At 44.1% G+C, this 23,446-nt stretch overlaps 1 protein-coding gene across 2 annotated transcripts in view; it reads left to right on the top strand.

Annotated features, from left to right (window-relative positions):
- Positions 1–184: 184 nt before the first annotated feature.
- msh3 (mutS homolog 3 (E. coli)) overlaps positions 185–23,446 on the top strand; it is a 36,011-nt gene continuing 12,749 nt past the window's right edge. For both annotated transcript variants that reach the window (XM_061818060.1, XM_061818059.1), the window contains exons 1-20: positions 185–447; positions 1,615–1,723; positions 2,649–2,872; positions 3,147–3,356; positions 3,430–3,546; positions 4,133–4,250; positions 5,233–5,372; positions 5,499–5,665; positions 8,816–8,925; positions 9,878–9,992; positions 10,638–10,722; positions 11,974–12,083; positions 13,303–13,435; positions 17,334–17,521; positions 17,629–17,797; positions 17,874–17,938; positions 18,669–18,785; positions 18,907–19,014; positions 19,798–19,912; positions 20,239–20,396. In XM_061818060.1, coding sequence (XP_061674044.1) covers positions 325–447; positions 1,615–1,723; positions 2,649–2,872; positions 3,147–3,356; positions 3,430–3,546; positions 4,133–4,250; positions 5,233–5,372; positions 5,499–5,665; positions 8,816–8,925; positions 9,878–9,992; positions 10,638–10,722; positions 11,974–12,083; positions 13,303–13,435; positions 17,334–17,521; positions 17,629–17,797; positions 17,874–17,938; positions 18,669–18,785; positions 18,907–19,014; positions 19,798–19,912; positions 20,239–20,396 — 2,681 coding nt within the window. In that variant the 5' untranslated portion in view covers positions 185–324. The remainder of the gene's footprint in view (positions 448–1,614; positions 1,724–2,648; positions 2,873–3,146; positions 3,357–3,429; positions 3,547–4,132; positions 4,251–5,232; positions 5,373–5,498; positions 5,666–8,815; positions 8,926–9,877; positions 9,993–10,637; positions 10,723–11,973; positions 12,084–13,302; positions 13,436–17,333; positions 17,522–17,628; positions 17,798–17,873; positions 17,939–18,668; positions 18,786–18,906; positions 19,015–19,797; positions 19,913–20,238; positions 20,397–23,446) is intronic.

Here is a 23,446-nt window from a genome sequence, read left to right as displayed (position 1 = left end):
TTCGAAGCGATTTCAGATCATTGTCAGTGAGACAAACCTTTAAATAAGCAAAAAATTAAAAAACCCAAAAAATGGATGGATATCACGACAAGTTGTACTGCAAGACACCTTTTCGTACATTGTGCAGTGGAAATCCTCAACAGGAAGTTTTACTATTATGGCCAACTTGATGCGGAAGTACGTCGTCAACGCGACTGTGAGCTCATCACAGGCGACGTTGTGTTTTGAAAAGTTGCCGGAGCGTTCCTGCAACCTTCTGACAGCGCCGCCCGTCTTCTCCATCCATATTTATGGATTTGTTCAAACTGACAGGCGGTATTTAGGATGCCGAAAGCGCCGAAAAAATCACGTGGCTCTCAGGCGTCAATTAGCAGGTACTTCGGAGCCTTGAGCGGCGGCGCGACTAAAACACCGACGGATTGTAATCCCCACAAAGTCAAGAAGCAGGTGAGGTCACCGTCATGTGCAAAATGTGAGTGATTTTATCCGGCTTGTTTAAGAGTGCCCTTCATGGGTGCTTATTTAATCCGCCACAGTCATGCTACGTAGTCTACATCTGGACCAGGTCAGAATAAGTAACATGAAAATAAAGTCAACTATTGGGTACTGCTGATACAAGGTATTGGTATCAGGTATTTCAAGTCATCTGTTTCTCGTGCAGTCTGCCGATACTAAAAGCTATCCAGCAATATGTAAATTCTATCGCTTCTTGGCTGCAATTCAGTATGACAACAACAGAAGACGTTGCTTCGGAGGGAGCTCCTTGAATGTGATGATTCGACACATTCTACAGTTTTACTCTGTTTTGAAGGACAGTCAGTGCTGAAAAAAGATGCAATAGATACAAATTCACAGTTTTGTCACTGCGTTGTGTACGAGCATTGTTAGGACTTTGCAGAACATTTATTTTTCATCAGGCACCTTGTTGGCCAGCTACTGGGTCGTCACAGTTGTTTTTATTCGTTTGTTGCAATTACTATTGTTTGCATTTACAGGATTATTATGGGATGATTATATTCGGTTAAAGAAATCCTTTTTTTCTCTTCAAAAGACAAGTCAGCAGTCCACCAACTGATACTAAAATGCGCGATATCAGGGTTGTCATTTCCGCTGCAGGTTCCCGTGCACCATCTCGTGGATAAACGTGGAATTGTCTCCGGTAGACACAAAATCTTAAAAAAAAAAAAAAAAAAAAACACCATACACTGTACTGAAAATACAGAAAGACGTTAATTGAGCTCATAGGCAAAATCAGGATTGTGGGATTTCTTCATGTCCAATTTATTTATTTATTTTTTCCCAAAATATTTACATAAAACTTCATATAAAAGTAAATTGTCTTTGCCAGTCGCTGGCATTACACTGCAGCGATTTGACACATTGGCCAATCATGTGCATCAGAAAAAGGACTTTGTTCACAATTATCAGTCGTTATGTTAATTGAAATGTTATTTATCACAGATACTACATGCTAGTGGTATTGGTGGCTACTTGTCATGGTATCACTCTGGGAAAAAAAAGTAATAAAATAAAGAATTTACCTGATGGCCCAACTGTGTTGTCAACCTGTCAGTACCCATCTCCAGTTGAGTCTTTGCTTTGGCCTCCATCCAGAAATGTTCCTCCCGACATCCCGTCACTGAGCGACCTTCCAAACAAGCCAAGCTCTCCCTGCAAGCGGATGATGAAGGCTTTGACACCGCATCCACAGACAGGCCTGCAGGTGACTCGAATGCATCTGTATAAGAGACAATGCTTACTGGAGGCATCATGCTCTCGTTATTATTATTATTAGTAGTAGTAGTATTTTTTTTTTTTTTTTTTACAAGTTCAACCAGTTTCCAGGTGTCTTAACATGCCTGCGATGTCTTGTCTCACATAACCCAAACAGATCAATTGCAGGCTATTCAATGCCCTGAGATTACGTTCACCTGCAAAAACAAGAATATGTTGACGGGCAGGTCCATGAAATGATTTTGTCAAAGTTTGGGAAACAAAGCGAATGGCTGTGCTGGTTTGTGACGATAATCTTTCTTCCGGGCGGCACGGTGGGGCAGCTGGTAAAGCGTCGGCCGCGCAGTTCTGAGGTCCCGGGTTCAATCCCGGACCCGCCTGTGTGGACTTTGCATGTTGTCCCCGTGCCTGCGTGGGTTTCCCCCGAATACTCCGGTTTCCTCCCGCATTTCAAAAACATGCAACATTAATTGGACACTGTAAATTTCCCCTAGGTGTGATTGTGAGTACGGATGTTTGTCTCCATACAATATGCCCCACCCGCCTCCTGCCCGTTGACAGCTGGGATAGGGTCCAGCACTCCCCGCGACCCTCGTGAGGATAAGCGTTGAAGAAAAGGGATGGATAGATGGATAATCTTTCTTCCGTGGAGCAATGTTTATATTGTAAAAAGGCTCTAAATATCTGCAGCGGCTGCGATAATCTTTTTATTTTTAGTGTACTACTGTTTTCCTATCATCCTCCATTGCATAATAGAGAGTTGAGAATGAATGAAAAGGCTTTCTCATCTGTTATTCCACTGCTTTTACTGATGTATGACATTTTTGCCAGTGTTTTGGTGCCGTGACAACACTAAGCGCGAGACTTTTTTTTTTTTTTTCCGTTTTTTTTTTTTTTTTTTTTTTTGTATTCAGAGCAAAAGTTGCAATTGAGCAGAGGACCAGTGGGCCCGTGTCCATCTACCTTGGAGAGGCTGAAAGGCTTCATCTGCACGAATGAGCCCAGTGGCGAGAGCTCTGATATCGTGAACGTTGTCAAGAAGGCGAGCAGCAGTAGCCGTGGATGCCCGACTGGTGTCAAAAGTCAATTCGACGATAATGGCCAGTTGAAAGAGGAAGAAGAAGAGCGTTCAAAGCAGGTACTGAATGGCAGATACCATCAGAAGTCGTGTTCGCGATTGCAGCGGTTTTCATTATTATACAAGTATAAATACATTTTCCTGTTAGAGCAAAGCAAATGTATTTATTTATTTGTTTGTTTGTGCATTTTGAACACAAGGTACCTCAATGTTCTTTACATGATTAAAAACTTTTAAAATGTGGGGGAAAAGGGCCTTGTGCAGACTTTTTGTTTTTGTTTTTTTTTGTGTCCCGTCAACATAATCACTGCATTTTTTTTTTTTTTTTTGTTAGGAGCCGTTCTGCATTTCTCCGTTTGCCAGGCCAGCAGGTGGCAAAAGAAGGGCAACGGAGGTCCCAGAGGCCAGCGCCCCCTGCAGACGCACAAAGAGTGCGTACACTCCCTTGGAGCAGCAGGTCGTCCATCTGAAAGGGCAGCACAAGGACGTCCTGTTGGCTGTGGAGTGCGGATACAAGTATAGGTTTTTTGGGGACGACGCGGAGGTGAGAAGTTGCTCTCAAATAGATTCAAACCAAGCCTGTAAAATCATTTTTGTGCATATCTGTGGGCTGTTAGATTGCAGCGAAGGAGCTGAATATAATCTGTCACCTGGACCACAACTTTATGACGTGCAGCATCCCCGCACACCGACTGTTTGTTCACGTCCGGCGCTTGGTGTCCCACGGCCACAAGGTATCACTGTGGACTACAAAGCATTTGGTATGGAAGGAAGGGAATCTAATTGGGCCTCCGGGGCTCGCTCTGCTCTTGTGGAGTGTACGGATTGACATCGTTAAATTATTCGGGCTAAAGCTTTCTGTTTGTTGTTGCCGACTTGAGCTACAGGTAATGTGCGGCGGCAATAAGAACCAGTTTGGTATATAAAGATGAATTAATTTTAAAAAAAAGACTCTTTTCCCAGTTTTATTTACCTTAGCCATTTAAAAGACGACCGCTGAAAAGCGGCCTGACATCTCACTGTGCTAACTGTTGCTAATGGCTACTACCGTCCATAGCCGTGATCTTCGAAGAAGCCCCCCGCTCGACGGCTCTTCCTACTTGTTGTTGTTTTCGAGATTTTCAGCTTGTCACTCAACAAATTGTTGCTGTTCATTAAAAAGTGCGTATCTACATTCAAATAGAAAATAATAACAAGAAAATACAAGTCATTTAATTGTTGTTCGGATTACAAAAATGTCTCGACTCAATGTGCAAAACATGTACATTGCTCCAAAGGGTTTCTTAAACATTCAAGAAAGTTTTGTGGTGCACCGCGTAGGTGGGCGTCGTCAAGCAGACGGAGACATCCGCCATCAAAGCGTCAGGGGCCACGAAGAATACTTTGTTTACGCGGCAACTCAGCGCTCTGTACACCAAGTCCACGCTGGTGGGAGAGGGTATCCTTTTGAAACAAAATGCGACATTATTTTTGAGGTGCGCTTCACTCTTCTCCGTCAGCGCACGCATATATGAAGTCAAGTCCGGTCAAGGATGACCATTTTCTATTTTCTTTGACTGGAAAAATGTGACGTTCATTCATGTTGGTTTGGCTCGAGCAGCGGTGGGCAAGGGATGGCGCGTTGAAGGGTTAATACCAGCGACTTTGCACTTTCTTTGGCTTTTTCCAACATTTTTTAGCCTCAATAAGAAGAACACGTGAGGAGAGGAACTATTGATACAAGACGTTACATTCAAAGTACTGCAGTAGACTCTAGCACCAGGGTTGACGTATTGAGCCCCCATTCTTCAAATTTCATCATTTTACATGATCAATAATCATGTAAAATTTCTTGCAATCATTTCACATTGCCACCTTGAATTCATAATTAAAATGTATGTATTCTTTTTTTTTTTCAAAATGCTTTACCAATTTTTTTTATGAAAGGATTGGCTCATTTACTGTAATTAAAATAGTTGATTAGTATTAGTAAAACTCAAAAAATGTACATATACCCTGTTTAATTTATTTTTACTGCCGGTAATCATAAAAATAAAAAGTTTTTATTAAAAATAAAAGATTCTTTTCTTTACATGAATCAGAGTCATGTAATCTTTATTTTTTGCATTATTTTAGCCCTTTGTTTTGAAAATTGGTTCATTAAAACGTATATATTTTTCCCATTAAATAATGGGTTAGTTGCTGTATAGCAACTAATACACAGCACAATCCATTTTTTTCCCATTGAATTCAACATTTGGTCAGGCAAATGATAAATGATGTAATTATATTATGATTCAAATGAATCATTTAACGTATGCATATTAATTTTTATAGTTTTGTTTGAAACCTCATGTTAGTTAGTTCTGTTGTTGTTCATGTTTTGATTGCGCCAGCGCATTTCTCCATCATGTCACCGTTGGCCTCAACAATCCAACGAGACGTCAACCCGCTGCGCAGTCCGGGCGACGCCAAGGAGGGCGGAAGTCACGACGCCGTGTCGGAGCCAACCGACAGCGTCCTGTTGTGTGTCAGCGAGAACTGGGACCGCTTGAAGAAGCAGCTGACTGTGGGGGTGGTGGTGAGTTTGAATCCTCATTACTGTCGCCCAACCTGCACCGTCACACTCTCAGTGGAATTTGGAAATGTTCATCTCCGTTAACACTGCCAGTGTCTGGAATCTAACCCGAGGAATTTGCGGCCGCAGGCAGTTCAGCCCAGCACGGGAGAGGTTCAGCTGGATTCTTTCCAGGACGGTCCTTCTCGCTCCGAGCTGGAGAGCCGCGTCTTGAAGATCAACCCTGTGGAGATCCTGGTGCCCTCTAACCTCTCAGCGGAGACCCAGAAACTGTTGCAGAGCATCGCGAATGCCAGGTAGCCACCAGGGGGCAGCATGCTGAGCTTTTCTTGTTTTTTTTTTTTTAAACTGCACCACAACCTGTTGTTCTACACGAGGTTTTTTCTTTTTTTTTTTTTTTTTTTTTTTTTTTACCTTTTTCTGCATCCATCGAACCATTTTCTATCGCACTAGTCCTCATCAGGGGGTTCTGGGGACCAGGTGGGAATATTTTGAAAGACAGACAGAGAGAGAGAGAGAGTACAATAAAAAAGGGCAAAAATACAGTACGAAGAATAAGGTGATTGAGACAACTTGTACTATCAGTTCACTGGTTAGAAACAAAAAGCATGAAAAAATATTGAACAATAATTACAACAAACTACGGGTAAGTGGGACCACGAAGCGTGAACTGCAATATAGCACGGGTTTACTGTATATTTGATCGAAATCACAACGGAAAAGCGTCAAGTCGGAGACGGTGCCCCCAACGGTTAAAGTATTCCGACCACTTGCCAATCATCTCGTACCAAAACGTCAATGTTAGCCGTCATATTACAAAAAGCAAATACGCGCGCCGCCCAGCATTGCGCTGACAGTCGAGCCCGACTCCCTTTTGGGGCTTTCTCTCCGACTCGCTGCATTATGCACAAATGAAAATCAAACGACGGAGTGGGAGGGAGCGAAGTGGATTAGATTAGATAAGGTTGATTGGATAAAGAGAAAGCTGCTGCCGCCGCCGCTGCTTCTGCTTTTTGCCCGTGTCGTCTCTTTCCCGGTGCACATTTGTCACTCTTCACTCTCATTTTTTGTTTTTTTTGGGTAGTTCATTTGTGTGCTCGCAACAGCGCCTGCGTCGTACAAGGAATGCCGCTCAGTTAGAGCATTTTTTTTTTGACAGATAATAATCATTTATTAATGACAAGTACATTTGTGGTTTTTTTTCATTGCCAGCGGCAGACGGAATAAACAAATGCCCTTCTGTTAGGTGTTAGAAGTTTAAAAAAAAAACAAACAAACATGGATCCACCCGTTGGCATTCAAACAACAGGATAGCCGTAAGTCATTTGTTTTTCATGAAACACTCACAAACTATTGGTGAGTGCATTGAGACAATATTACTTCAATAGCCAGACTTTTGAGGACATTTCTTCGGAGGGGGTGTACCGTGACATATTTCTCTCAAAATAGATGCCTTGGGACACATTGAATTGGAGCAGGGACAAGCATACGTATATAAATTTTTTTTAGAATTCATATGAAAAAAACCCCCAAAACAAACGAGTGAACTACTTGGTTGTAAACGGCAGAGATGCTCTAGATGAACTCTCAGATGGTTTTCTGTCGATTTATCCAGCTATTTTCTATACTTCTGATCCTCATTAGGGTTGCGGGGGAGTTGACTTCGGGTGGAAGGCGTGGTACCCGTAACTGGACCGGTCGGCCAGTCAGTCGCGGGGCGCATATCTTCAAACAACGATTCAGAGACTTATCGATGCACTTATGCACAATTTAGAATCAAACGAGTGAACTACTTGCACAATTTAGAATCTTCAGTGAACCCAACCTGCGTGTTTTTGGCATGCAGGAGGGAGCCGTAAAACCGCTCCAAAAGGAAGACCCAGCCTGGGATTCAAATCCACGGCCTCAAAAGTTGCCGTCCGATTCGCTCATCCTGTTAAAATGATGAAAGTATCTCAAAATAACTAAATATACTTTGGTCACTTAATTTTCCCACCGAGTAAAATGGAAGTAAAAATGCCATTAGTTGGTGGCTCAATCTGTCATTTGAAAGGATTAAAAATCATATCAACCTCGGTTCATCTTTTATCGAGTGGCAGGAGAGCCCCGACATCTCCGGGGCCGAGCGGTGGGCGGCGGGCCGCCTGGCAACCGGGCGTGCGAGTCTGCAGAGAGGCAGGTAATGAGCCCCCGGGAGATCGCTTGATAGCTTCGCGGCTGCGCTCGCGAGCCACCTTTCTGACGGGAATACGCTACAAGCCAGGGAAAGAGCTTTTCCATGCGATTTATTCTTTTTTTTTTTTTTTTTTCAAAAAGGTTTTTAAGGCGATAAGCGACTCCTGTGGAAGGTTAGGTGCCAATCGTGGATTGTAGTTGCAATCAAACTAATTTAACATTCAATAAACGTCATTTAAACAGTCATTCATCCAGCCTAGATTTTGATGGATCAATAAATCCATTTTTACAAACACCAAATATGAAGAATTTAGGACGTTTCGTAAAATATAACTAAAAACATAATACAATGATACACGTCTCTTTTTCAACCTATATTCAGTTGGATAATGAATACGATGTTTAATGTTCATACTGATAACTTTAGGTTTTTTTTTTCTCCAAATTGTCACTCATTTTGATTTTGATGAGAATTTGATAACACGAAGACCCCCAAAATAATATTTTGTGTTGTTGAGTGAAAGTGGACAGTCTTTATTGAATGAGTTAAGATCAAAAACGCCCAAAAAGCAAATGCAGACGTCATTCTTCGGAACGGCAGCCATCTGAATTCATTTCTGGGCTTGACATCTTGCTTGGCCATCGTCCATTGCATAGTACTTGTAAAAATAGTGACACCCCCTCGGCCCTGCTCATGCGTGATGTTTGCGAGCACTTACGAATCCAACCTTTCACATGAGAGACCCCCCCCCCCCCAAAAAAAAAAAAAAAAATTATATATATATATATATATATATTTTCTGCGATTTCCTGCGAGCCTCAAACTCTTGAGAGAGTTTCATGTTTGGTAGAAGCCCTGAAGTGCTTCACTGAGCCTGATTGATCGATCGATCGATCGAATCTTATCATATGCTTGAAGTGACTGCTGAAATGATTTATGAGGGTTATGGAACAATAACACCTTTACTGCCAGTTTGACCAGCGGCAGACGTGATCAACACTGGCTCGCGAGTGTGCGTGTGTGCGCGCGTTTATCAGGAAAGAAAACGGGATCCAATGCTACGTGTTTTTGTTGGTTGCCATGGAAACAGCAGATCTGACAAAGCTCGCGAGTCCTTGAAAGCAGCATTGCAGCATAAATGAATGAGATGTGATGAAGCTGCAGATATGCCGCGTGTGTGTGTGTGTGCGCGCGTGTTATCTCCCCCCCCCCCCTTTCAGTTAGGAGGAAAAATGACATATTTACTTTTATTCTTGTCATTTCCTTCCAGCGCGCAGGCCGACGACAAGGTGCGAATGGAGAAGAGGGACAGCGGCCACTTTGAGTTTGCCTCTGCAATGAACACAGTCACTGAATTCTATTGCCACAATCAGGTCGGAGGTGTGTTCATGTGTCTGCTGTTCTTCTGCCTCATTATAACATCTTTTGACCTGTTTTTCAAAAAAACGATATGTAGATTGAGGCAGAAACCAAAAAAAGTCCACCGTAATCCACTTCGGGATGCTTTTCAACCTCCACTTTTTTTCATGTAATTATTATGGTAGGAAGTAATTGAAATCCAAATCACATTTTTCTAGAGTCAAACTGTTGCTCTACAAAACCACAACAAAGTGTAAAAAGAGGTTAACGCCACTGTTATCGTAAAATGAAAGAAATGAAGGGTCGCAGGAGTGCTGGAGCCAATCCCAGCTGTCATCGGGCAGGAGGCGTGGCGCACCCTGGACTGGTCGCCAGCCAATCGCAGGGCACGTGGATACAAACAGCCGCGCTCACAATCACACCTATGGGCAATTTAGAGTGTCCAATTCATGTTGCATGTTTTGGGGATGTGGGAGGAGAGCCGAGTGCCCGCCCGGAGGAAACCCACACAGGCACGGGGAGAACGTGCAAACCCCACACAGGCGGTGCGAGGATTCAAATCTCGGTCGTCAGAACCGTAAGGGCTACACTCTAACCCACAAAATCATTATGGGATTAAAAATATCTCCGGTGCAAATGTGAAAGAATTTGGCTTATCATTATTTGTTCATCTTTTACTTCTCTTGTTCTTGACGACTCCCTTAACCTCACATTATTGTTTGGTGGCGGCTTCACAAAAAATCCAAAGAAAAAGAAAAACCGTTATGGAGGAGAGTGTCTCCGGCGGCTCCTCGCTGAGACGATGCGAGGTCGTTGTTGACATCTTCTTCATCTTATCGGCTGTGCGGTTTTCGGGGATTTTCATTCACTGGCAGCCTCCACAGCTTCCGTGGATATTTGACTTCGAAAGCCGTCAGTGGCAGTGGACGTGTTTGAAGTGGTTCATAGATAAAACTGCGTTTGTGTCGTCCAGGCTGTCGTTCTCTATTTAGTGTGGCGTCATTGGAGACGCCCGTCATCTGCTGTTTGGGTCCTCTCCTCCGGTACCTCCAAGAGTTCAACTTGGAGAGAGTGCTTCGAAGTGAAAGGTATACAATAGATGGACACGTTTTCTTTTCAGCCATCCGCTAGTCGTGCATATTCTGTAGGAACACTCTGGACTCGTTCGAGCTCAGGGGCCATCTATTTCCAAGAGGGCCGGACCGCAAAATCATGACCTTCGTACACCCAGTTATATCGTTCACAACTTCAAAACAAAAACAAAAACTTCATGACATCACCATATCAATCTATTTTTTCTGTGGGATCTTACCCAAGGGACTGTACACCAAGGAGAAAACTGTTCTACGATGGCTTTTTGGTCCCTCTTTGTGTTCAGATTTTGAAAAGAACCCCTGTTCTACCGTGATTTTGCCTTCCAATGTGAACGCTACTAAATCCGAATGTCGTTCGTTGCAGTTTGGCACAGGAAATCTGCATATTGTGCACGTTTTTGGTCTGTTCAGGATGCCAATTTGAACCAGGAACTACCAGTAATGCCATTTAAAGACACGTGAAAGACATTTTACGATCATGTCACAGAACCAAGTTAACGTGTGGGGGAAGAAAAAAGTTCAGTTTGTGTTTAAAAAAAAAAAAAAAAAAGGACTACACGCGAAGCAACCCTCAGACATTGGGCAATGTCGCGGGGTGAATGGATAGTCGGACGATTGAACGATTGTTCTTCCACGCAGCGCCTTCCAACGTCTGGCCAGTGAGGCACAGGGAATGATCCTCGGTGCAGCCACCCTCAGGAACCTGGAAATCCTCAACAATCAGGTGATTATTTCACCGCCGTTGTCGCGACCTAAAGCCCCTGCAAGTGATGTGAATTGGGCGATTTCTTTCCCGGTGCCATCTGCATGTTTGAAGATTATTGATGAATAATGAAAAGTCAGCTGTTTTTCACCATGTCAGGTTTTTGGCTGGAACAGTGGCCGGGGGATTCACTTGCTCCCCACCTCCACAACTCTTATCATTTCAGTCCCAAATATTGCAGAAGGACTTAATTGGACTCTGTTTTGCCAGATACTCAAAATCAAGTGTCTCTACTCAGACGTGGATGGAAAAAAATCAAACCAAAAAAAAAAATGTCATGGTGACATCAGTGGCCTGTAATGTTTTTGGAGGGCTGTCCGTTAAATTTTGGTGGAAATCCAGAAATTGCTCGCTGCGTGGAACAAATGAAAACATTACAGTATACTGATTGGGAAAAAAAAAAAAAAAAAAAAAGAATAAATAATATCAGTGATAAATTTAGCAAATGTAATTAATATCAAGACTCTTAAACGGCATTTGATATAACACAAACCCGGCCGGGACTTAAGTGCTTCAAGCGCAACTGCACGCCGTGAGCTTTTCCACAATTGGACGGCAGTTATTTCTGCTGAGGCGGGACCGAACCTGCGGCCTGGCAGTCGCGGACCTTGTTCCTTGACCACGTGCGTGTTCACTTTGTTCTATGCATGCAAGGACACTGAGTTTAATCTGGATCTGATTCAAATGAATGTAAATGCCACATATTCCTGTCTAATCAGATGAGGTTATAATTTGTTATGCTCGTGTAGGATTAGGATTCCGAAGGATTCGGAACCTCACCTCCTTTTAGCCACGGAGATTTCGATTTTAGTAATTAACTGATTTTACAAATGTTCCCGACCATCAAACGGCGCATCCAAAGTGGATGCACAACAAAATCCTCGCCCTCCCGTCGTCGCAAGGCGGCCTGGGGAGATTTACCGGCTTCTCGCTTCCCAGCAAATTGTTCGGTGACGAGTCGGGCTTGTGTGGGCGGCGGCTCAAAGGTTCTGCACGACTCCTGTGGGGCGGGCGGATGTCAGGCATCCTCTGTGTGTGTGTGTGTGTGTGTGCACCCGCAAAAAAACACACACACACACGGAATAGATTTTGGTCTTAGTTCAAGTCTTGTGTCCTCTTTTTTTTTTTTGTTTCTTTCTCTTGCCAAAGCCGTCACTTTCAATGATTCTCCGCGTGCATCACTTTGCCGTTGTGTCTTGTGTTCAATGACAGACGGATGGGAGTGTGAGGGGCAGTCTGCTGTGGGTCTTGGACCACACGCGCACTCGGTTCGGTAGGAGGCTCATGAGGAAGTGGGTGACCCGTCCTCTCACAGACCCCCAGTGAGTACGCAACCTGCCGAAGCCACAGGTGGCGCTATGACCTGCCACCTTCAGGCTAACTCACAAGTTATGCTAAAAATCTCCCGTGGCATCATTGGAGAGCCCCGTGATATGCGATATGCCCTGAAAAACTGTTTTTTTTCCCCGATTTTCTTTTTTTAATTGCCCTTTAGTGTTTGCCATTTGCACGTTTAACTCCGCGCATGTTGCTTCCAAGTGCAGCTCACAGAGATTCACTTTATTCAAATTCCCAATGTTTAATAATTTGACATTTACCCAACAAGTTTGTTTTTATTTTAATTTGCGATACATATTCTGTACTGCTGTCGTGTGTGCAGTCAGTTCATAAGAGGTAGTTTATCATTTGAATGACTTGACAGTTAACAGTTAAGTTGCAAAGAGTTCTGTTACTACAGCTTTTTTGAAATGTTGAAAAAGACCCTGTAAGCAGATGCAAACAGGACCACCGAGGATTCCAACCCCAACGTCAGAACTGTGAAGCAGATTTGCTCAACACTTACTCCGTTTAGCCAAAAGTCCTAGTAAAAAAAAAAATAAACCAAAGTGAAAATGCAATTTTCTTTATTGTAATGTAAAAAATCTCTACGTGACATTCCCCGGCTAAAAATAATCTCTTCATTTGTGGAAATGCACTGTAAATGTTTTGCCCACTTTGGAGCCCTTCTTCTGAATATCGCTCCTCAATAAAAAGTGAACCAAATGATGACGATTGCAAGGACCCGACTTGCGTACATTGGGCTATTTTCCCCTTTCGGGATTAGCGGTTCGGTAGGTAGGTCGGCAGAACCGAAATGAAACACATTGCTTTCTTGTAATGCGCCGATGCTTTTGCCGTTCCTTCGATTGGAACCGCGCGTGCGTGTTCCTGTCGCGCTCACAACGGGGGGATTAACGATGTGATGGAGCGCGACACGCCGATTATGTCGACAGCTCCTTTGCACAATTTCAATATCGGTACCGTCAATCCCAGATTACGTCCATTAATTCCATGATAATACGCGACGGACGCGCGCCCACACCAAATATGCATTGTGATTATTTGTGGTATCACTTTTATGACTTTGATTTGGATATTCTTCATCCGCTGTTCTTAGTGATACTTGACACGTGATGCAAGTGAATAGTGTCAAATGAGGTTGAATTGGAATCGTAAGCGGAAAAACTGCAGTCTGACGCCCTTTTCTGTTCGGATCTCAAGTTCCATCTTGGAACGGTTGGATGCCGTGCAAGAAGTCCTGGAGTCTGATTCCGTCACATTGAACTCGACAAGATCCCTCCTGGTGCATTTGCCTGATCTGGAGAGAGGAATTTGCAGCATATTCAACAAAAAGGTACCAATCTATCCAAAAAAATGAAGGCACTTTTTGAATATGAGATAGTTTTCAACTTTGGTCAAGTACCGCTTAGCGGTGTGCACCTCTGCCAAGGCTGTGATTGTTGTTTAAAATGGTAGAAATTATGCCTCCGAAACAATATCATTTCAAACTCATTTTACAATATTGCCCATAAAAATAAATGGCTTGGAGAGACCAACAATTTCATTTTTTTTCAACAAACAGCTGGGTAGGAGTCCGAGAAAACATAAGAGACACAAAAACAAAATGCAAATAGATTCATAGATTAATTGAAGGTGAATTCCTGTATGCTCCTCATTCTATAACTTTATTTTTGTAGTATTTTTTTTCCTTTCCAAATACAAGGGAAGAAATTGAGAGACATAATGAGAGACAAGAGAACCTTTTGGCACAGAAAGACTGAGAGAGACCGAAACTGACGCTGGAATGAAGAGACAGAAACGACTGAGGGACGACGAGAGAGAGAGAGAGAGAGAGAGAGAGAGAGAGAGAGAGAGAGAGCGCTTACCTGAAAATATCACACAATCTCGTTTCCCAAATTAAATGTCACAGGGTCTCGGCCACTCGTTTGCGCGGACCATGTTTAAATCCTTCATACGACAAAAACAACAGAAATGTCACACGCGCGCGCACACACACACACACACCTAACGTACGTAATATTCATGCGAGCTAAATGGGAGTGTGTGGAATGGTTTGTACTGTGTCTCTGTCTCTGCTTAATGGCGGGGGTCACACTAACTATTAGGATGCAGCGGCTCCAGCCAGAACCAATGGAGGGAACCTGTAAAACATTCGTGTGTGCGTGTGCGTGATTGATACCCGAAAGCATCGTCGCACCGTGACGCTCATTAAGCCTTAATGACGCAGGAGTCCGCCGTAATCCCACTAATGGGAGTCATCAAATGCAATCGCCAAGATGCCTCCCCGTCAACTGCATCGATAAATCAATACTTTTGACCAGAACTCATCACAAGTTTGGCCTTTGAAGATGCAACATAAAAAAAACATTGCATATCAGGTAGCATTCATATTTGATTAGCTCAGTAATACGCCGGTCGAGCTATTTACACAAGGCGCTTTTGTGTGTCTGTTGTAGAGAAATCGAAAGTCGGAGCACAATTTCTCTGCAAGGCAGCTCTGGTGCAAAATGACAAAGGAATACAAGAAGCGCACTTGTAGAGTGTCGATATTTTGGAGAAAACGTGTATCGAATGTTTGAGACAAAAGTGGGATATTTGGATGTATGGTGAGAAGAAGAGATCGGAATCTCCAAATCGTGCAAATCATTCTCACAGTTTCCTTTGAAAATGGAAAAGTTAACAAGGTGACCCGATGGACACGCAGCCAACGAAGTGGTCCTCCGTCATGCCGCGTAGAAGCTCGATTTTTCTTGTAGTCATCCCAAGAACGTTGTATTGCAAACCCGGAACAGTATACAGTACTCGGGAAAACTGGTCCGGGAAAGGCCAGCACCAGTGAAATGACCCAGACAGGAGCAAATGTTGTCACAGGTGAGCAGCTCCGAGTCGTTATGAAACTCGTGATTTGCAATACTTTTTGTTTCTGCCATTTAACGGAAGATTCCTTTCTTTTCGTCGCCTGCCCTCCTTGTCAAGGTTATTATTTTTTTTTTTTTTACTTTTTGTGTCTCAAGATGGATGTCAAGTTGTTCAATCACACTGCGTGCGCTCAATTCTATTTTAGTCTCCCCAACAATGTGCAAAATGAGCTGCATGGCTGTTTGGGGCGTTTGCTCGATGCAGTTCCAAGTACACACGCTTAGGAGGTCAGCCTTGACATCTGTTTGCATGCACTTGCATCAGGCCCGTCGCGTCGTCCTTTCTTTTTCCTTTGAAGTGTGGCAAATGCCGTATTATTTTTTATTTAAAGGGGAAATTACAGGCGCAAGAATAAAGACACCAGTAGAGGAAGGAAGTGGCACAAACGCCAACTCCAGTGAAGTTGGACATCGTATAAAATGTAAATAAAAAAACAAAATGGAATTATTTGCAAGTCCTTTTCAACATATATTCAATTGAATATGCTTCAAAAAACTACATTTAATATTTATTCAAGATGATGTTTTTGTAAATATTTGCTCATTTTGGATTTGATGCCCACAGTACGTTCCGAAAAAGGTGCCACAGTGGCAACAAAAGTCCTGTTTGCAATAATAGTTTAATTGGAGAGAGGTGGAGAGATCGACTCAATATTGCATGCAAAGGTGCAGCAAAGTTTACCACTTTTTGGGAACAACTGTGTGAGCAAATTGTCAAATTCGAGAACGTTTGGCAACACTAAATTGCAAGAAAATGAAGGATTTGACCACCTGGAGTCTGTAATATGAAAAAAAGTTTCATCGTCTCCGGAGAAATGTCTGGATCTAAGGCGGTGAAGGCTGAAAACCAGCACTGAATCCCTTCAATGAATCGTCACCATCAACGAATACCTTCAATCCCTGCATGAAAATCCAGAGGCGTTGCCATTTAGGCTCAGGAACACTTGAGAAAACTGCCACTGTCACTTGACACCGTTTGTAGCTAAAACTACAAATCCAAATGAAAACTGTGCCATGCAAGGCTAAATCCATATGGCAACAGCACGCAGAAATGCTGCTGGCTTCTCCGGGCCCGAACTGATGCAAAGCGGAAAAGTGTGGAAATCACGGATGTCGTACCTTCTGGCCCAAAGACGAACAGGACCAGCTGGATTCTTATCAGTGCAAAGTTTAAAAGGCCGCATCTATGACGGTGACGTGCACATCCCTGAAGGCTGAACGGCGTACATGCAGGCTAGTGAGCAACGTATGCTTCCGTCCAAGCAACGTCTGCTCCGGGCCGTCTTTGCTTATTTCAAGACGTCCAGCCACGTCTCCCATGAAAATGTCTGGTGGATTGGGAAGCGCAAAACATGCGCATGGGAGACCCCGGACTGTTGAGCAACTCTAGTAGTACATCAAGCAAGAATGGGAACGGACCCCCCCCCCCCCCCCCACAACTCAGCTTCAACATTGGTGTCGTCGTAGTCATTTGAATGTTTGTTGCAAGTCGTTTTTACCATTTTTATTTCTTGTACACAACTTTCCAACTTATTGGGCTTTGTACATACAGTTGAAAATCTTGTGATGGTGTTGAATTAATACGGGATCTTTTGTTGTTTTATGATGTTTCATCTGCTTTTGTTTATACGTTCCCCTGCTCGCGACACAGTTGAAATGCATGGCGGGGCTTAATATACACCAGGGGTCTCAAACTCAATTTACCTGGAGACAGAGTCTGGCGGAGGAACTTGCGCGTCGGCACAATCATCTCAAATGTCTTTTTTTTTTTTTTTTACGTACTGCATATATTTAGTTATTTTTTAACGCAAAAGAAGATCAACGAGGATACTGGTGTAAAAAGGTTTTGCGCACAACTACTATTAATACTCTCCATGGCAACGTTGCAGTTACTTTTACTCATTGAAAAATGTTTCTGTGCTTTCATCAAGCCCGGTCGATGTACACGTCCACCCCCGCCGTGATTTGTAGGTTCGTCAGCCCCTCGCACAGCACTGTAAAAGTGCCATTCATCTAAAACTGGAGGGCCGCACGAACATTAAACTTTCATGATAAAATGGCGGCCCCAAAATATGGTCTCGTCATTTGCGGCCCACCGGTTTGAGACCGCTGATATACACGCTCCGCCTGATACTACTTAATATCAAGCGTGAAACAAATTTTTCACACTAAATGTTTGCGTTGACAGATCAGATTTTCTCGAGTTTGCTAATCCGATTGTCAGCCCGACACCTGTGAAACGTAGAGGTCTAAATGTCTGTTTTTTTTTGTTTGTTTTTTTTTGCACGTTTCTGATTTGAAAATGTGCCGCAGTCCACCACGCAGGAGTTCTACCTCATCATCAGCAGTCTTTGTCGCCTGGCACTGGAACTGCATGCCCTGCTGCCGGCTATTCGAGCCCAGATCCGCTCTGGGCTCATTCGAGGACTCCTGGTGGACACTCCGGACCTGCTGGCCCCGGCCCACGCCTTCCTCGGCGTGCTTAACGAGAAGGCGGCCAAGTAAGTATTGTAGGTGTCATGAAAAAAGCAACAAGAAAAAAAAAAAAAAAAAAAAAAAACATGGAGGAAGGAATAACGTTGAGTATACGTTGAATGTGACGTTACAGGTGTGGGAATAAGACGGAGCTCTTCTCTGATCTGTCTGCCTTCCCAGTACTGCGGGAGCGAAAAGAGCAAATCCAGAAAGTTTTACAAGAGATTCAGGACCACCGTAAAAATGTCCGAATTGTCCTGAAAGCCCCCGCCCTCGACTACACCGCTGTGTCGGGACAGGAAGTATGTACCGATGGAACCCGAGCGGCGAGGGGTCGAACGAAAAACGAAGCGGCATCTTTTTCTCCTCTGCTGACAGTTTCTGATCGAGGTGAAGAACTCGCAGTCCTCCGTTGTTCCTCGCGATTGGGTCAAGATCAGCAGGTGAGCTGCGAAACACAAATGGAAAGGGAGGGAACTACTTTGTTCTCTTGAAAGACTTTTTTGGGAATTCTGACTTAGCTTTTTTGATGTTCCCATCGTCTGGTTTGCATGAAAATTTGTGTTAAAAATGCCTGTCAGGATATTCCTGTTTGAGATGGCTACATTTCTCGTATTTCTTGGAAAAGCTGTGCTCCTAATTGGTGTGAGACATTTCTACTTATCTACTATCGATAACAGCATCTCGGAGACGTTTCTTGGTGATCCCGCACCCATCCAGTCGCGGTGTACACATGCAACAGGAAACTGCAACAAAAAGGCCCAAATGCAGAGTTCTTGGTTTCTTTGCGTTCGATTTTAGCACACATTTGGAACTCGTGGTCCAAGCTGTAGAATATTTCTGCGCCTCTTTGAGAAATTCGTCCAGGCTGGAGCGGGCCAGTATCAACGCGTGCGTAGGCGGTGGCCTGACACAGTGGCAGACTGGTCCCCGTTCACGGTTAATGCCGCCGCGGCTGTCTGACCCCGGTCGATGAAGTGAACTCGGCCACCGGTCGACTCATCGGTCGAACTCCTACTCCATTTGTGATTTCTTTTTCTTTTTTTTTTTTTTTTTCTTCTTTGCAAGAGAGACTGCTTCGTTTCCACGGTGGCGTTCTTTTATTTGACAGCGGATGTGTCGGAACGCGAATCTCACGACGCAAAGTAATCTCCCTCTCCTTCTGCTGCGCAGCACCAAAGCGGTGGGCAGGTATCACTCTCCCTTTCTGGCGGAGCGCTACAAGAAGCTGCTGCGTCTCCGTGAGCAGCTGCTGCTGGACTGCCAGAGGGAGTGGACCACTTTCATGGAGTACGACGTGCACGCACGCAATCACTGCACACCTTCAAGCGCTCAGTCATCTAGTGAGAAAACAAAAATATACATTTCCAGTGATTTACACTTGAAAATCTCTTCCTTGCTCTCTTTGCAGTCAGTTTGGGGAGCACTATCACGCCATGAAAAGGGCTATTAGTCACCTAGCAACCATGGACTGTCTCTTCTCATTGGCTGAGGTCGCCAAACATGGGAACTACTGCAGGTGATGCTCTCATGTAATTGCACTCTGTGTCATTTTTGTGTGCGTCTGAATTGCTTTAGTCTGTATCAATGTTCCCTTTGTGTGTGTGTGTGTGTGCGCGTGTGTGTATAGTGTACATGTTTCCAGTGTCATGTCCTATAGTCTCGGGCAGGCGGTGCGTAGGCGTCTGCATCGGGCTCAGTGGCACGCTCAGCCAGAACGCCAACAGCATGCACGCACAAACCATATCTACGTATTACCCAAATAACAATGACATCATCTGAGGAAAACAAAAAACTTTGCTGCCGTTCCAAGTCAAAGAACAAAAAGATGACAGTACTGCGCAAATAATGACAATGCGTTTTTAATATTGCTGCGTACGTTATGACGGTAAAGTCTCAGTATTCGGACAAAAGCTTTTGAAGATTGTTTCGATATTTCCACAAAAAAAGTTTTGCTCAAATAAATTCATAGCATGACTACAAAAAGTTGCAATGCATTGCCTCTGGCCCACTGTTGTTCTTTTTCCCACTTTCGTTCTCCCTGATGCCTCCTAAATAAATCTCTGATCTCATTCATAAATCCACGCTTTATAGCTGTCAGCGTGTCCTCACCCGCTCCCCCTCATATCCATCAATATTCACTCATATCGCTCCACCAGTATGATCACATCATTATTCAAAATCACGTCCGGCCGCGCCGTGCAAAAGAAAAGAAAGAAACATGTATTTAAGTGGTGTGCAATTGATTGTGTCGGGTTGCTGTTTGCCGCTGACCGGTCTGCGTGTTCTTTTTCTGTCGCAGACCCGAGTTGTGTGACAATACGCGTGAGATTGTGATCAAGGATGGCAGACATCCTGCTATTGACCTGTTAATGGGCGAGCACAGCCAGTACGTGCCCAATAATGCACAACTCCAGGTACGCACGCATAAACACACGGGAACGTGCAAAGGCTTGGACACAAATCTTAAATGAATACACGCAGATGTTTGCATGCTCCCAGTTCTGAAGTAAAAAAAATGCCAACAGCACATATGCATCATAACAAATCTTTTCACACACAGCACACAGCACACAGCACAAAGACACTTGACCGGTCACTATTTGAGTGGGTTCCCGTTGCAACAAGCCAAAGCATCTCGTCCACCCACCTGCTCAGCATCCAAAATTTCTCATGACCGTATATGACTCCCCTCCCGAGCCATCTGTCTTTGTTTCAAGTGCCGTCTTGTCCCTCACTTCAGGCCGATGGAAAAAGAACAATGATCATCACCGGCCCCAACATGGGGGGGAAGAGCTCGTACATCCGCCAAGTGGCCCTGATCTGCGTTATGGCCCAGATAGGCTCCTACGTGCCCAGCTCTGAGGCCCGGCTGAGCGTTCTGGACGGTATTTACACCAGGTAGGACCCACCTCAGTGCAAACATGTTCACGTGCAATCCAAATGAGTAGCGATGATAACGTCGGGTTTGATTCCACGACATTGTCCACGTTGCGAGTCGGCGTTCCCTCCGGGGACGTCGCAAATGGGCAATGATGGACAGTTACCATGACAACATTGAAGGCCCGTTATTTTTCATTTGAGTAATTGCACGCGGCTCGTGTGTCTGACAACCTGAGGAGCAAAAATGGGGAAAAAAAAGAAGACTGTCAGCAAGTATCATTGTTCCGAGTATATATTTAGGCGCGACACTCCAGACTAATCCGCAGTAATCTTCTGGCACGCGACAATACAATACGTCTGTGTTCCGGGAGAGCTTTCTCTTCTATTCAGCTCTACGTGCACTTTCCGCTCCTGACTGTACAACGTCGAATATTTGCTCTGTATTTGTATTATTTGTGGCCTTGCTGGACTGATTGAGTGATTAGACGTAACGGCTTGCAGATGTGTGGAATTGTCTTTTTTTTTTTTTTTTTGAAGCGTCTGCTTCTGAATGAAACCCAGCGTGAGCCAAATCTTTGTCGGCTCTCGTGTGTGTTGTCGGAAAAAAAATACAGTTTGGGGGCGTCTGACTTCATCTTCCAGCAATGAGGTTATGTCGTGTGGTCCTTAGGCCAATGAAGCCACTTTTAAGGCTTCATCGGCCCCGAAGTGTCTTTTAGTGACAGAAAGCAATAAAAAGCCACCCCCAAAGTATATTGCCGATTGATACATATTGCAACATTGCGCTTTGAGTTGGCTTTGGGTCACATTGAGACAGATGTACGTGCAGTCGGTAAACGCACACAGTTTAACACGAGACTTCCTTTAAGACCTTAACCCAAAGTACCCTTTTGACTCCCGGTTGGCATCTTCTGTTTTGGTGTTTCATGCATACTGAACCAAGATGAGATTTGTGGGCTGGAGAGGGAAACACTCGTTGTGTTCCATATTTTGAAGACTACAGGATGGAAAGTGGGCAAAACTCCCAGGCTAAATGGACTCCGTTCTCTGACACGATCAGGATTTTTGGAGCCGATCAACGATGAAAAAAAAAAAAAAAAAAAAAAACCCCACAACTGATCACTGATGTGAACGTAAGATGGAGCAATGAATCTATTTACATGACCTGTTCATTGTTCAACTATTTATGCCAGTGAGGCATCGTGACAGACAGTAGAAATTAGTTTTTAGTTGTAAGTACATCAGAATCAGGAATTCACCTACTTTTTTTTGTTTGTTGGTGTGCCGTGAGATTTTTCAGTTGTAAAATATATGCCTTGGCTCCCAAAAAGTTGGTCAATATCACGTGTTTACACACAAGCACGAGCGCTAGCGCTGGCTTGCTAGCCGACATAGCGTTTTGTTGTCCGCTTGTATCGTATTAAAAGTACGTGAACAGACGTCAAGCAAGAACGTCCTCCCGTGTCCTGAGCACCGATGACAACCAACACACCCCCATTTTCTTCTTATCATACAGTCGACGGCATCTACTCTTGTTGTTATCCCCACAGTAACGACCGTATCCGCTCGCATTTGAGTTAACTAGATAAAGCCCAATGACGGTAAACAACGGGACGCGGTGTGAAAGAAATTCAAGAGTTTATTGCTGTGCTGTGATGACATAGTGCAATTGTGAAATTAAAAAAAAAAATTGTCTTGTTGTCCGACCCACGCACATAACCTGCCGTCTCTCTCTCTCCCGTGCGGCCGACGTTTTTTTTTTTTCTACAGAATAACTTTATTGGTCCTCAGATATTTACAGTTCTGCGTCAAAAAACTGCAGTACATAAATATTACTAAATAAAAATAAACTAGCTTTTAGATTTATTTATACTGTGCACAATGGCGAATCTGAGTAAATATCTTTCTTGGAGCTGATCAATGACATCGTTGATCAGATCCGTGAACCGGCCGACCAGCAAAAAAATGTCAATTATCGGCCGATCCGATCAGGCTGATGAAATTGGTGTGAGGACAAACGAAAACGAATCTTCCGCATCTCATGTCGGGTGTGTATGTGGCCGCACGAAGTGTACAATCTTTTCCAGATATTGCAGTCAATGTAAATACGGCCTCACACAGTCAACACGTGCGTAAAGACATCATGTTTCATGGGCTGATTCACACGCTGGAGAGAGAATTGTTATTTTTTTTTTGGATGGACATTTGGATGCCGACTGAGTGTGGAAAAAAATGTGATCTACCAGGTACCAGGTGAGCCGCTTATGCATTGTGCTCTTATCGAACACACAGTCGCTGCAATAGCTAGAACGTTTCTCGAAATATGATACTTGCAGTTTTTCAAAAACATTTCAAATGTGTCGAAAGCATGCGGGAGCAGTTGTGAGCTTCACGTCGGAGTCCTGTAACAGAGGCGGTTTGAGTGATTGGGGAGCTTCTGTGTTGTTGTTTCAGTCGAGGGATATGATTAGGGTGGAGGTTAATATTTGATTGATGTCTATTCGAAAAATGTATCCAATAGCTAATTAGCGTCCCCTGATAGAAGAGCGCGGTCCGGTGTTCACCTCCCACGTTGCCTTTCTCAACCTCTCATCTTTCCAATGGAGACAGAGGATGGTTTGTGAGTCCCTGTGCTGCATCTATTAGGTGTAACATTGTCATTTGATTTGGTGAGTTTTCTGCTCGAATAAGTGAAAGGCAGACGGGCAGGGTGGGAAGACACGATAGAACCGGATCGGAACGAGCAGCAGACTTGGTGGCTTTGCTGAGGGTAATGAAATGCTGCGTGGGTGCCTAATGGGCTCCCCTGTCTGAGATGATCCCGGTGATTGATTAGCGATGAGCTTTTAAAGCAAAATTTGACTTCGCCCTCCCTCCCTCCCTCCCACATGATTGTTTTTCCTTTTACTAGTACATATATCCAAATACGTTACTGGGCGTGAATACGTTTGTTTTTCAGCAGCAGACTCCATTCGGCTACCGCAGTGGTCTCCGTGCGTGCGTGTGCATGTGCGTTCTTGTCTGCATTAAGTCCTGAAGTTGCAAAGCACAGTCCCGCATCCCTCCAC

This window comes from Syngnathoides biaculeatus, chromosome 4 (assembly GCF_019802595.1).
Source record: "Syngnathoides biaculeatus isolate LvHL_M chromosome 4, ASM1980259v1, whole genome shotgun sequence".
Classification (NCBI taxonomy): domain Eukaryota; kingdom Metazoa; phylum Chordata; class Actinopteri; order Syngnathiformes; family Syngnathidae; genus Syngnathoides; species Syngnathoides biaculeatus.
This window is presented reverse-complemented; position numbering and strand designations above follow the sequence as displayed.